The 14814-nt window shown below is 45.8% G+C and overlaps 1 protein-coding gene across 5 annotated transcripts in view; it reads left to right on the top strand.

Moving 5' to 3' along the window:
- Positions 1–354: 354 nt before the first annotated feature.
- Positions 355–14814, top strand: part of LOC120586721 (kalirin) — a 434187-nt gene continuing 419727 nt past the window's right edge. For 2 of the 5 annotated variants that reach the window (XM_039843223.1, XM_039843224.1), the window contains exon 1: positions 356–868. In XM_039843223.1, coding sequence (XP_039699157.1) covers positions 796–868 — 73 coding nt within the window. In that variant the 5' untranslated portion in view covers positions 356–795. Of the gene's footprint in view, positions 869–14814 lie in introns of all 5 variants that reach the window. The other 3 variants (XM_039843221.1, XM_039843222.1, XR_005648786.1) reach the window with 2 other exon arrangements.

The raw sequence follows: 14814 nt of genomic DNA on the forward strand, positions 1-14814 counted from the left end.
GCGAGCCCCGTGTGCGCCCCGCGGCCCCGCCCCCTCCCCGGCCGCCTCCTTCGCGGGGCTTTTCCTGCGGCTCAGGAAGCCGGCCTAGCACCGCCACGAACAATAGCCCGGGGTCGGCGCTCGGCTCCCGTAGAGGCCGGCGCCGGGCCGCGGGGAAGGGGGGCGTCCGCGCCGCCGGGGGTCCGCCGCGAACCCCCGGCCCGGGCCGCAGCTTCAGTTCAGCTCGGCGCTGCCCGGGTCATTGTTGGCCGGGACTAGGGAGCGGGAGCCGGAGGAGGAGCTGGGGAGGCGGCGGCGGCGGCGGGAGCCAGAGGGGGAGCCAGAGAGCGGGCGAGAGAGAGAGGGAGGGAGGGAGGAGGTAGAGACAGGGAGGGTTGGAGGGAGGAGGAAAAATAAGAGGAGAGCCGAGCAGGGCTGAACAATAGAGACAGGCAGACGGGCGAGGAGGAGAGCCAGCTGCCGCTGCTGGGGGAGAGCGGGCGCCCAGGCAGCCCGGACCCCAGCTCCGGGCCTCGGCCCCAACCAGACAGCAGGCGGCCAGCGCCCCCAGGGAAGGGGTGCCATGGGGGAGCCGGCAGCAGGCGCCCCCAGCCCGCCGCGCGCCTCTGCCTGAGGGAGGCTTGGCGTCCTCTGCCCTAGCCCCGCCGCCCCAGCCGCCAGCCCTCGAAGCCCGGAGTCCGCCGGGTCCGCGGCCGCAGCCGCTGTGCCCCGCGCCCTCCGCCCACCCGGCGCGGAGCAGCCCTCGGCCCCAGGCTTCGCCGGCCCCCGGCTGCCCGCGGACGCCCTCCCCCAGTCATGAACCCCCTGGAGGGGGCAGCGGAGGAAGGAGGGGCAGCCGACTCGGACGTGGACGCCTTTTTCCGGACAGGTAGGCAGGGCAGGGCGCGGGCAGCCGGGGGCAGGGCCGCTGCCTGGGACGCGGCGTTTCGGACAAGTTTGGGAAAGGAGGGCTGTTGCTGGGGTGTGCGTGTTGGGCAGTCCTCTCGTCCAGGCTGTTGCCGAGATTCTTGTTGTTATGGCAATGCTGGTCGCCTTTCGGGGACGGGTGGGGGCTGGGATCTCCGTGCCCCTCGGCGTTCATCCCACTTAGGGGAGTCTGTGGTGGGGAGGCGGGAGGCGGGAGGCTGTCCCCTCCGCCGCCTTCTCCCGGAGCGCGGGATGGGGCGATGTTGGATTACTTTGCAGCGTGCGGCTTCAGCTCTACCTGCGTCCCCGGCCCCTCCCTCGGTCCTCGCCCTTCCCACAGCCCAGCGCCTGTCAGCCCCGCTCCCGCCGCCCTGGCCTGGCAACCCTTCTCGGGCCAGGGGTCCGGGGCCGTGATGTGCAAAAAGGGGGGCCTTGGGGACCCGGAGTCACGCAGGCTGCAGACTGACAGGAGCGGGGCGGACCCAAGACGGTCATGCCGGGTGCGTGTGGGAAGTCAGCATCTCAGACTTGAGAAAGGCAGACCGCGCTGGAGGACGGTGGGCGCCTCGGACCTCTTTTTTGTCCTCCTCTTCTCTAGTTCTGGGAACGGATGAGCTTTTCATAAGAATCACTCATTCCTGGAAGTGTGAGTTAGCGTCCCCCTCATACACACCCACTGAATCTTTGCTTGCTTGTGGTTTGTAGAACCCCCAGATCTGTCTTTCCAGCTGTTTGCAGCCTTGCCACCTCCCGTCACCCAGGTTTATAGCTTCTCCTGTTGCCTGACTACAGCGCCCCTTCCCCAGAACAGATGCAGACCATCCTCATCTCTCGCCACCTGTGGCCCTTTTTCTCCGATTGCTAGGGATTCCCCATCTCCCTTTTGCCTGTGGCTTCCACTAACTCGGTAGGTACAGCTACTCATCTATCCTGTCTGGAACCATTTTGTCTGGAATCTTTGTCCCAAGGAGTCCAATAAATTATGAGGCCCCTGAGCTTCTACCCTCTTTCCTAAGTTGGATTACAGGACATGAACTGGTGGGGTCAGGGATCAGGTTAGCTCTGAAGGCTCCCTGCACATCCATCTGTTTCCTAACCTCATTGACTTGCCCTGGAGGTCATCTCTAGGGAAGGGACTGGAGTGCTTTGTTGGGGAGACTTGTGGCTTTAGAAGTCAAGACTTGATTGGCCCATATGTTCATTTTCTAGTGGGTCTGGAAGGGAAAGCACTGGAGGACAGGAGCGGATGCCAGGACCTGGGGAAAGCAGAAAGGAGCCCCTGTTACCTGCTGCTGCTTCCCAGGCTCAGCTATATCTCCCTCCCTCCTTCCTTTTCCCCAGACACGATTCTACACACACATTCTCTCCCCCTCACTCTGTCTTCTGTGTGACGCACGCACGCACACACACACACACTGCCCAGGACCCAAAGCATGGATTCTGAAGTGCATATGGGGAACCAGCATCTCAGTCTTGACCTGAGTGTATAGCCTACCATCTAGAGTAGAGTTTCTGGGGGGGTAAGTGATGTCTGGAAATATTCACCAGGAGGTCTTCCTGACCCCTCTTGCCTCCCATCTGGGTCAGAAGCATGCCTTTTCTTAGCTCTGGGGAAAACTGGAAGTGGGAGCCTTCCTACTTTCCCTTTCTGGATCCCACTTTCAACTTTTAGTGTCCACTCCTCCTTTCCCTTTCCTATCATCCAAACACCAGTTCCCGTCCATTCCCTCTCTCAGGCCCTTGGAGCAGAGCTCAGTTTCTGGAGGGTTGCTAATTTCTGACAAATGAATTCACACAGTGTTAATGGTGTTAATGGCCTATAATGGTCCAATGTGTTACTTTTCCCAGGGCTTTTCAAAACACAACCTGGGGCTTACATTGTCTAGCCCTGGCTCAAATCGCAGAGTAAATAGCAGACTCCTGTGGGACTCCGGTTGGGGATATTCCTCCTTGGGCAGCCTTGTTGAAGGGGGGCTAAGTCTGATGTGCATTTAAAATCAGAGAAAGGTGAAATCCTCAAAGCATAAGGCTGGAAATGACTGGTGACCTGTAACAAGTTGCAAGGAGTGCAGGCTACCTGTGGTCTTTCATGGGACCACCATCCAACCTGTGGCTCTCTGTGCTCCACTTCCTGATTTTACCCCCTTTTAATCTCTAGCCTAGGAATTCTTAAGCCTGGAAAAGGCCATATTTCTTAACCTTCTCCCTTCTAATTCCCCTCTGGGATATAGCACTATACCTTGTAGGCTGGATGTTGTAAGTTTATTCAGTTGCACAACTGAGAAAACTTCAAACAAATTCTCAAAGACCCTAGTGCCAGGGTTACCCTTTTATTTCTTGTGGAAAATTTTGCACAAAGACCAGACTGGCAATTGCTTTGTCAAAATCCTGACATACTGTGCCTTTAATTAAGTATGTTTTGAATAATTCTGTCATTTTGGTTCTTTACTTGTCATCTTCTGATTACTTTGGTATTTCAGTTCTCTTGACCAAGTGATTAAGCTAGATTTCCTAAATCTTACTTCCCTGCATACACATGGACACACACACACACAGACACACATCCCAGCCCACTACTCTTAGAGATTAATGGATTCCATATCGTCTTCCTGGGAATTCTTTGTTCCAAGTCTGGGAAAGTGTGTCTCAATAATTTTATTGATCATGGCTGTGAGGTAGAGAAGGGGAAATATGGAAGCTCGGAACTGTGAATAGGAACCAACTGGAACAGAAAATCAACAAGGACTTTTTAACTCCTGCTAGGAGCCTTCTGCTATTCAGGATGCTATGGAATGCAAACAAAATATTCAAAGTGGTCTCTGCCTTTGAAGAACTTTTCAAAGAAGATTGATGATTATTGCTCAGAGATTAATCGCTAAACATCATGGTGTTATAGGATAAGCAGTTGACAACTACAGAGGAGTGGAACCGAGAGTCACCCTTGAATGAATAATGGGGATGAGGAGTGGGAGGAACAGTGTGGGCAAAGGCATAGGGAGGTTGGGACATTGCCATTGAGGATTTTGGGCTGACTAAATGGAAGGTGTAGGTTGGGGAGGTATGGGAAATAGGATTGGATAAGTAGGGGAGGGCCAGGTAGGGAAAGTGTTGGAAGCCCAAGAGAAGAGTTTGGATTTTATTCAAGGTCAGTGGGGAGTCATTTTAGGTTCTTGAGTAAGGGCATATCTTGAAGAAAGTGGTATTTGGAAAGGTTAATCTGGAGGTAGTACGACTGATGAAGTGGAGAAGAGAGGGAAAGAATCCAGGGAGATGCAAAAGTGATCCAGAGCTAAGGGGGAAAGGGCAAGCTTGGTCTAGGTTGGTGGCAGAAAGGATGCGGAGTTAAGGACAACACTGAGAAACATTTTCAAAGGCAGAAATGTGGAGATTTATTGACAAACTAGTTGGGAAGGGGCGGTACAGAAAATTAAGCGCACGAGGAGACAGTCGTAGCTTGGTTGAGTGTAGAGGACTGATAGTGTCCCGACTGACGTAGTCTGATTGAAGACAGGAGCCGGTTTTGCAGGTAATGTTAGCTTCAGATGTGAAGAATTGGAGGTGACTGAGGAACATCTAGGTGGAGTTGTTTTATGAGAAATGTGGGACTCAAGATAGGAGCATAGGTAGGAGGTTAAAGTTGGCAAGGCGGACTTGGAATCCTTCTGCATCAAGACTGGAAGCAACTGAAGCTTTGGAACTGCATTTGCTCTCGGAGGGGCTGGAGGAAAGTGGGAAGGGCTAAAGTTTGAATTTGGGGGAGATACCCTTATTTAGGTAGTGGCAGCAAAGGAGACTTGATCCTGGAGATGCCAGAGAGTCAAGCGTGGTTTCCGATGTGATGACAAGCCACAGACAGATTGAGCAGGAGGAGCACTGGGTCAGTGTCACTGGATGTGATAAGAAGAAGGCCACTGGGAACTATTGAGAGCCCAGTATTAGAAGAGGCATTCAGAATAGGGATTTGGGGTGCTGGGTAGGAAGCAGTTACTTGGGGGGTATCAGTGAAAAGAAAAAGAGATTGGGTGCTAGTCAAAAGGGGATGTTAGCATCAAGAAAAGGAGTTTTCAATATTTTTTTGCCAAAGTCATTAACAGGTTTGGAGGCCAAGGGGAGAAGTATATGGGTAGAAAAAACTGAAGTAAGATTGACTGTTGAGTCAGGTCCTGAAGAGGTGAGAAAGAATAGATTCTCTAACAAAAACAAGAGCTTAGCCTTGGTGACAGAGAAGAAACCTCTTTCCTTAAGACTCAGAGGAAAACAAGAGGATAAGTGAAAAGAGATTGAAGTGGAATTACCTTAAGAGGTTGATGTGGAAATGCCTTCTACCTCTGTCTTCCTGTTGAGCCTTGTCCTGTGAGTCCAGACATTTTTCTAAAGTTATCATTTATTCATTCTTTTATTCGACAAATAGTTTTTAAGCATATGTTGTGCATCATGCAAAGTTTCAGGTGCTAGTGCTATATCAGTGAAAAACAAAAACTACAAAGTAAAAACAAAACAAAAACAAGAACAAAAAACTACCCTTATGGAGCAACGTAGTTAAAGGAGACAAAATTAATAAGTATAATAAATGCTATAACATTGATTGCGATAAGGCTCAGAGCTAAATCTGGCTCTTCTATAGTGACTATACAGGTTTTTATGGAATGCACTTTTGTATTAGCCTCATTTGTAGCTCAAGTTTTCTCTCTACTTCCCCCAATTCCCACCCCTCCTCTTTCTCATCACTTTTTCAACTGGAGTGTTTGTTGTTACTTGGACTTCAGCCAGCCTCAAACTCAGCTCTGCATTGTCTTTCCAACTCCCCAAACAAGCTTCTGCTCTTGCCTTCTTTAATTCTGTAAGTGCCATGACCCTCTCTCAGTTGTGATATTTAAAACCTTAGTGCTGTGAGGAGTCTCTCCTCTAACAAGTCCTTTTGAATGATCTTTCATAGCTAGCCCTCATTGTTCAGCCGCAGGACCTCTGCCCTAGGCCAGGACCCACCTTGGGACTTATGGACTACTTCAGTGGCCTTCATTTTTGTCTTTTGGAATCTACTCCAAATCGGTAGCTGCAGGCACATTGCACTTCACAAAGTAGATTGCACTGTCATCACACCGCCACCTAATCTATGGACCTTCAGGGACTCCTGAGTGCCTTCAGGATCAAGTCTGTACTTCACAGCTCAGCTCCAGCCTGGGTGCTCTTCTTACTGTCCAAGGGTACCTTGACTCATGTTCTGAATCATCTACCCTGGCACCCCCACTCTCTGAAATTCAACTCATTCTTCGAGACTTGAGCCCCACCTTCTTTCGGGAGCTTTCACAACTCACAAGATCAACTCTCTCCTCCAAATTCCTAAAACACTTGTCCATACTCATTGTCTCACTTAGTGGTATTATATTGTTCCCCCCACCCCTTTTTCATACATGTAGGGCTCGTCTCCACTATTGAAGTTATTTGTTCTTTGGAGGTAAGATAAAAAGGTCTTTTAAAAAGCCTGTGATTCATCAAAAGCAACAAAACAACAACAAAAAACAAAACCACCTTTTCCAATACAGATAAAGCAAACATGGCCAAACATAAGCAGTCATGGAATCTAGGTGGTGGTATATTTGTATTTGCTGTATGAGTCTTTAAACTTTTCCCTCAGATGATAGCTTCATCCAACCAAGATAGAGGAACTGGACATCATCATGTCCAGATCATAGAGAAGAGAGATTTGGGAATAACAGCCTGTTTGTATGCAATTCTTTGAGTAAATATTGCCACCCCATCTGTGCATTGGCAAGCACCTAAAGGGGAGAGGTCTCTTACGTCCTGAGCTGTCTTGCAACAAAGGAAAGCATCTCTTTTTGATATTGTGCTTGATGCTCCAGAATGTAAACATGATGCTTAATTCAGTGTTTGTTCTTTCTTCTTGATTCTACCCCACTCCCACTCATGAATAGGGCTTTGGTCACACCATTTTCCAGGATCTTATCTGGAAGTATTGAGATACCTTTGTTCTTCTGGAGAAGAAATGTTGTACTCTTTCCAATACTGTGCTTATAGAGGCAATTTACACATTTAGTATGTTTTAGAACATATCAATGACATCCAGGTGTATCTCCATTAGGTTTGGGAGGCTTTGCTTCCTTCTTTTGCTATCAGTCATCAATAACTCTATTATTGGCACATTCTGTCCAATTGTATTTGGTAATCCTTTGTGAGATGAAAGAGGTGTTGTAATAAACTGAAGCTACAGAAAGAACTTAAATGAGACGTAAGAAAACTCTTACTGTAAATGTCAGTAAAACATGAGAACAGGTGAACTAGGGGTCCTTTTTAGAGGTTGGAGAATGAACATTTTACTTTTCAAAGTCCTTTTTGGAACTTGGCAGTTTACTTCTGGAGATAGAATGGTGTAGTCCGGTGGTTCTCAACTGGGGGCAGTTTTGTCCCCCAGGGAACATTTGTCAATGTATGAAGACATTTTTGTTTTTGGTTGTTGCAACCCAGGGAGGGGAGTTGCTACAGGCATCTAGTGGGTAGAGGTCTAGGATCCTGCTAAACATCTTATAATGCACAGGACCATAAAGAATTATCCAGTCTCCAAATGTCAATAGTGCTGAGGTCAAGAAACCCTGTGTAGTCGAAATCGTGGGCTTGTATAAGATAGTCTCAGCACTAACTGGGAGTAGATTCCTAGGTAAATTATTTAATTTCTCTCAATCCTTAGTCTTCTGCAAAATGGGACTAATAATGCTTTACAGATTGAGAGGATTAAATAGAAAAAAATGTGTAAAAAGCATTTAGCAGTTTCCAACACACAGTAGGAGCACAAGAAATCCTAGCTGTTCTTGTTGTTCCTGCCGTTTTAATTTATTAAGTGAATGTGATAGGGCAGAGGCTGGGAAATCTCTCGAATGGGTGCTATGCAGGGCTTCTGACATTGGGTGGGAGAGGGTGCCAGAGAGGCAGCCTGATGGAGCGCAGGGAGCCTGTCTGTGGAATCAGAAGGCTAGGGTTTGGGCTTCAGCTCTCTTTCATTCAGTCATTTAACGATTCGTTTGACAAAATACTTGTCCAGTGCCTACTGTGGCCATATACTATGCTATGGAAATGTATAAAATCATTACAAGAAAGAATAAAGAACAGGAAGAGAAATGGATACAAATGTACTACCCCCTCAGGGAGCACTTGGATTTAAGGGGTGGGAAAGGAAGGAAAAATAAGCCTGCGAAGAAGGCTAAGAAGGTCAGGCAAGAGAGCAGGAGGTAAACACTCCCCTTTGCTCTCTACTTATCTGAATGATTTGGACAAGTGACTTTAACATTTTTGCAAGATGAGGATAATACCCCTCTCTGCTGTAGGGCTTTTGAGAGACTCAAATAAGATACTATATGTGAAAGGTCTTTATAAGTTGTATAGTTCTATCCAAGTATATGTAGATAGTTCCTTCCAAATCGAACATTCTATTACTCTAAGTGCCTCTTCTGACAAGTGCTATTTTATTTAATCTGACCTCCATGGGACCTTTCCAGCCCAGGAAGAGAGCAATCTTTCTTAATTTTGTTTTCCATGGGACTGGATGAGGCATCCTTTTTGCACACGCAGGGCACTTCTATTTTCTCCCTCGCAAAAGTATAAAAATGCCAGCCCCCAGGCCCTGGCTCCATGCCATCTGGAGGAACCTGGCAAGAATGGAGTTCTTTCTTCTGCCAAGCCTCAGGTGGGTGCAGTGAATCAGCCCCTTCCTGCTCCTTCTCTGTCTGCATGCAGTTCAGACTCCTCCTGCCACTCCTTTGTGTGTGAATGACTGGCAACAAAATAACTAGGAAATGATTGACAGCCACGGGGCTGTTGGATCAATATTGCTGCTTGAAATCTTGTCTGCTGAAGAGTGAGGAAATGGGAAGAATCAACTGGTAGGACAGAGGAATTAAGAGAAGTAAAGAAGAAACTGTTGGAGAATTAGCTTCATCTCTCCTTAGGTGGGAAGGGAGCTGGACATTAGCTGGAAAACATGAAGGATAAACAGATAGGAGTGAAAAGTGGTAGACAAGCTGAGTTCTTGAGGAAGTGGTTACTTCTTGAGCTGAGACTTGAAGGATGGGTAGGATTTGGATTGAAAAGTGTTATGTTTCCAGGTTGGACCAGTGTTAGAAGGAGGTGCGAACATCCATGACACATTTGGGGCCGTAAGTGGTCCAGTTTATATGACTCAGAGGATGCAGGTGGAGGATCAATGGGAGATAAAACTCAGAAGACGGTGGAGACCAGGTCAACTGATTGCTTCATTTATCAACATTTACTGGGCTCCTGGATCATAAAGGACTTTGAGTGGCAGGCCAAGGAATTTGGTCTTTCAGTTTGCTTTTGGGAGACATTAAAACATTCCGAATGGGGTAATGACATCAAGAAGATAAATCTGGCCGCCCTGTTGATTAGAGTTGGTGAGGACTGCTGGCCAGTGCAGGATTAGGAGACTACTGTGTTAGGTAAGGAGGGTCAGAACTTGAGATGCCCTGGTGGAAATGGAGGGGAGGGGATGGATATGTGAGGGACCTCGTGGAGGTAGAGTTTATAGGACTTGGCAACTTGGATATAGAAATGTCAAGGAAATCAAAAATTGCTCCAAAGCTTAGAGCCTGGGTGATTGGGAGGATGGGTATACCCTAAATGAATATCAGGAGTTAGAATGAGGACAAGCAGCTGTGGGGAGGCAGGAGGAGAGAGAGGATTTGGGAATTTACTTTGGGACATGTTGCATTTCAGGTGTCAGTGAAATAGCTAAGGGAGGTGTTTGATTCCGTAGGTGGATTACGAAGAGAGTCTGGAGCTTTGGAGGGAGGCCAGAGTCGGAAATATAGATTTGGGAGACATCCGTAAGAAGCTGTGGCTGGAGCTATCAGAATAGATGAAATAATAAATGAAAAGCATATATAGACTTAAGGGCAGAGGGCCAAGGACAGAGCTGTAGACTCAAGTGAAAGGCTGGAGGAGAACCAGGCCAGAGCAGAAAAACAGGTCATCAACAGGGCCTAATGCTGCAGAGAGGTCGAGGGAGAGGGGACTGAGCAGACCCCCTTGGTTCTGGAAATTAGGAGATCATTGGTAACTTTTGAAATTATGTATGGGAGGTAGAATTCAAATTGCAAGGGGAATGGGGAGTGAGTGGATGGGGAGGAAGTGGTGGGAGTGCATATAGATAACTCTTTGGAAAGGTTTGACTGTGAAGAGAAGGTTAAAAATAGTAAGGTAGTTGGAGATGGATAGCAAAGTTAAGGGGAGTCTTTTTTTAGGTAGAGAAGATATATGAATATCTAGAGGTTGGGGAGGAGGGAGAAGGCAGGCATGAGAAAAGGAATGAATGTTTAGGAGAGAGAGGAGCAATCGATGGAGGAAAGTTCTGAATGAGCCTGAAGGGGTGGATCTCAATGTCAGCTGCAGGGTGATCTTTGAGCTGGAGGAGCACACTGCAGGGAGGCAGACTTTAGTAAAGTAGCTGGCCTGCAAGGACCTCAGCTGAGAGTATAGTGCGCCTGATCAACAGTTCCAGTAGAGAGAGCATCAGCTTGCTTAGAGATTCAGAGGTTAGTGGTGCCATGCTTGGGGAAGGTGATGTAAGCTCCTCAGCTGTGAAACGGTGGAGCTGGGTTGACATGGCCCTCGAATTCACTTATACAGAGAAGATGAAAAGAAGTCCAAGAGATCTCAAATTAGCAATTCTTTTAGAAATGCTGGTGGCTTCCTTTTGCAGGCTGAGGTGGGATTTGCTCCAGGCTATATAGTGGAGTCTGCAGAATTACCTCTTACGGAATGTGAATCAGAAAGGCAAGTTAGTTGGGTTGAGGATGAGTGGGGAAAGGAGAGTGGGGAACTCAGACAAGAGGGTGTTGGGAGCAGCCTCCTGGGGAGGGATCCATGCCTGGCTATCATGTACTGTATCTCCCAGGGATGGGACCTGAATTCCAGAGTTTCCTTAATGCTTCTTGAAGTCCTAGAAGAGTGGGGAAGTAGAATAGGGATCATGGAGGAGCCTCTTGCTCATGCTTCTCCATGAAGAGGAACCTCTCACACAAGAGGGAAGATGCCAGTGAGCACTGGCCCCAAAACACTCCCTCGGACTGGACTCTTAACTCTCTTTTTAGAGGCAAACCCAAAAACTGTCATTAAGTGAAAAGCTCCATTTCCTCAAAGCCTCCTGAAAGCTCTGACATGGCCCTTCAGAGGGATGGGGAGTAGAAATCTGGGGGCTGCCATTACCAAAAAGTGAGTTGCGGGGGGACTGGGCTTATATTTCCTAGAGTAGAAGGAGGTGGGAGTTTCCTTAGGTGTAGCTCAGTCTGAGAATCATAGAATCTGAGAACAGGAACTTACTACCTGTGTGACCTTATTCAAGTTACAACCTCTCTCACCATCAGTTTCCTCATCTGTAAAATGGGTACCTTTCCGGATTGCTTGATGTTTGTATATATAGTATATTGTTATAGTTATATCATAAATAGTAATAGAAGTGGGATTATATACTGATATGATTATATAATATATTTCTAGTATCATTATTATATATATATTGTAATCATATTCCCAATTAGATGAATCTCTGTTTTCCAAATCATGAAAATTATGATGCTTCAATGGTTTTCATTCCCCCTCCCCTCCTGTCCCCCGCTCCCTCCCTGTCCCCCGCTCCCTCCCACCCTTCCTTCCTTCTGTAACAGTGCAGAGATAGATAGGGATATAATTTTTAAGTCTGCAGTTAGTTATTTCAGACATAGCAGGCAAGGACTGGGAATGTGACTAACATCCCTGCCTTTTACATTCTTACCCTGTGGCCCAGGGACAATGAGCGTGTATGTATTTGGGGTGGGGGTGGGGAAGAACAGTATTGAGTTGGCAGCTGGACTGTGGGCCTAGACAGAGACCCCAGAGACTGGCAGATGGTTAATTGGATATGACAAAAGGGGGCTAGGAGGAGGGGCCTGGAGCTCCAGGGAGATTCCTGTCTCTGGCTTCTTACTGTCCTGGAGAGGAGGCTGTGGGGAGAGGGAGGAGTAGCTAGCTCCAGGAGCAGTTGGAGAAAAAGACTGACAGGACTCCATGTTGATGTGTGGCCATGGAAGGACAGAACACCAATGGGAGTGATGTCGCACTTTAATTTGGAAGGTAGGTGCGAGATATTAAGTCTCTTTGTATCCCTGTGCATTGGCACAGAATAAGCTCAGATATTTGGGTATAAAGAGAATGCTTAACCAAATATCGAACAGTACAACTTTCTAGTCATTCTTCATGGTCCCAACCACTGAGTTTTGACAACTAAATATCAGTATTACTTTTGATAAGAACTGTGCAAAGAACTGATCAATTTCAGCATAGTGCTAGATTTAAGTGAATGGTTCTCTTTATTCCTGTACTCGTTAATTCAAGTATCAGGCACAAGCTGTGCACCTACTAAATGCCAGGCACTGGGAGTACACAAGTCAAAAATAATCTTTTCCACATAGAGGATAACAGCCTACTGGGATTGCCTGACAAATAAGCAGATGATTGCAATGTAGTAACAAATGCCATGAGAGGATTGCATACTGTACATTGAGAGTGTAGAGGAAAGATTGACAACCTCACCTGGATGGGTGTGGGAAGGACACCGAAGAGGGGTTGCTTAGGGTGAAATAAATGAGATGGTGAAAATGAATACAGATCCAGAACTTTGGTCATAGAAGTAAGGAGAAAAATAAAATGGTAATAGAAAGGACATTTTGAGAGTACTGGTAGTGTCCTGTTTCTTGATCATAGGTGTGCTCTGTTTATGACGTGTCAGTGAACCATAGACTTATATGCACAATTTTATGCATGCAATTACACTTCAATAAAAAAATTTAAAAAGTTATCAGGTCCAGCGAAATTTTTTGTTTCTTGTTTTCCAGCGAGAGAACAATCTTTGAACGTGAATGATCTGTCTGGTTGAGTTCAGAGCTGGCCTGGTATGCAGGCTTCTGCATCTTGCTCAGGCCTGGAGGCTCTGGGGTGGAGGTGAAAACAGTGGACTCTTGAGTTCTTGGGTGTTGACTTGGCCAAGATGTCCAGAGTGGAGATGACGTGTGCACCAGATTTGTTTGCACACCAACCTCTTCTTAAAACCTTCCTGAACATTGATGGCTCATGGGCCTTTTGGAGGCCCTACCTTGGAAAGTAGTCATGTCTGATTTCCCCAAGTAGGCTGTACACTCATTTGTTTTGGACTTGTCTGTATTCTTCTTAACACCCAGTTCAGTGCCTTGCAGATATACTTGCTTGATTAGTATTTGTTGGCTTGATATTTTTAAAAGAGCTATTTATTGGTGTATAGGCCATTTGGGAGTTTTATAATGAAATGCTGCTAATGAAATGAATCATTTTTTGTGGACAGACAATTCTATCTCAAACAAAAAGGCCTATGAAATCAATATTGACTATGAAATGTAGTGCGCAACTCTTGTTGATTCCGGATTAATTGGAGGGGACCCCTTTTATTGCTTGCTCACAAATATTCATACATTTCACAGGCATTGGAAAAGTAAAGAAACACTCTTTCATAAAAACCCACACAGAAAAGTTCAAACAGACAAATGGACCAATATGGTGTGAGTGTCTGCCATGTGCTTAGTATTGTGCCATATACTGAGGGGGCTGTTAAAGATGGGTAACAATGGTCTTTGTATCTGAAGAGTTTATGGTCTTGTTGTATTGGAGGGGACTTATATAGGAAAAAATGGAGATCAATCAGAAAGGGAATTTTACTCATTCATTAATTTATTTACTATGTATTTGTTGTCTATAAGATAAAAGATAATTTAAGTGGTAAACAAAGTTTCATTTAGAGAGATTTGATTTTGGTATACTTTCCTAGAACATTTATTTTTTATCCTAAAGGTTGTTTTTTTTTTTTTTTAAATTAAAAAATTAATGCTGGCTCACTGTAGAGCATTTGGAAAATATGATCAAGTATAAAAGATAGAAAAACCACTGTGATCCCATCACCCAGAGAGAACCCTTGTTTGTTAATTTGAGATAATTCTTTTTGGTCTTATATTCTATATGTACTCTCTCCCTTGATCCATGGTTTATATTTTGATTGTTGAATTAAATTGAAAAAGAAATTAGGGGGTGGGGTGTAGACTTGTCCATTTAATTTAAATATATAATACATCAGTATACACACATCTATGGAGCAAAATAAGACAGTCATAAGCCAAGTAACCTTTATACGGGAAAAATGTAGAAAGACATAGGAGCCATTGGTTGATTGGAGGGGTAAAGGTATTGACACTTACTGTTGTAAAAAATATTTATATGAGAAAGAAGTGCAGGATCTACGATTGAAAGTGAATTCTTTTTCCTTCCTCCCTGGTGTTAATTCAATAGATATATGTGCCCGTTGTATGTACATGTTTATACAAATGTGTAACTTTCTTATTTTATTTTACAAAAAAGGAATTACGCTGTAACTGTTTTCCTGCAACTTGCTTTTATCACTTTATAATTATGTCAGTACATATAGCTATACCTTATTTGACATAAGAGTTGTGTTATATTCCGTTGTGTGGATGTGTCATATTTTTTTTTAACCATTCTCCTAATGATGGGTATTTATAACCTGGCTTTTCTGTGGACTAGTTTGTTCTGGGGCATTATTTGGTCCAAAGAGTGGCAAGAAGGGTCACACATTATTTGATCCTTTTCAAAGGTGACTGTAGGACACTGTAGGTTCAGGATGTTTCCTCTGCTTTTATCCTCTGTAGAGAGGGAGAACAGCCAGTCCCTGTTCTCTAGAGGATAACTTTTTGTGTAATGTTTAAGGACGCTTTTGTTAGTGACATTTAAATAAATGGTAGAGGCCATTTTTGACTTCTTTTGTTGTGTCTTTAAGTGACTCAGGAGCCAGATTTGCAGTCACAA

The sequence above is a fragment of the Pteropus medius genome, unplaced genomic scaffold (genome assembly GCF_902729225.1).
Source record: "Pteropus medius unplaced genomic scaffold, Ma_sr-lr_union100, whole genome shotgun sequence".
NCBI classification, from domain to species: Eukaryota; Metazoa; Chordata; class Mammalia; order Chiroptera; family Pteropodidae; genus Pteropus; species Pteropus medius.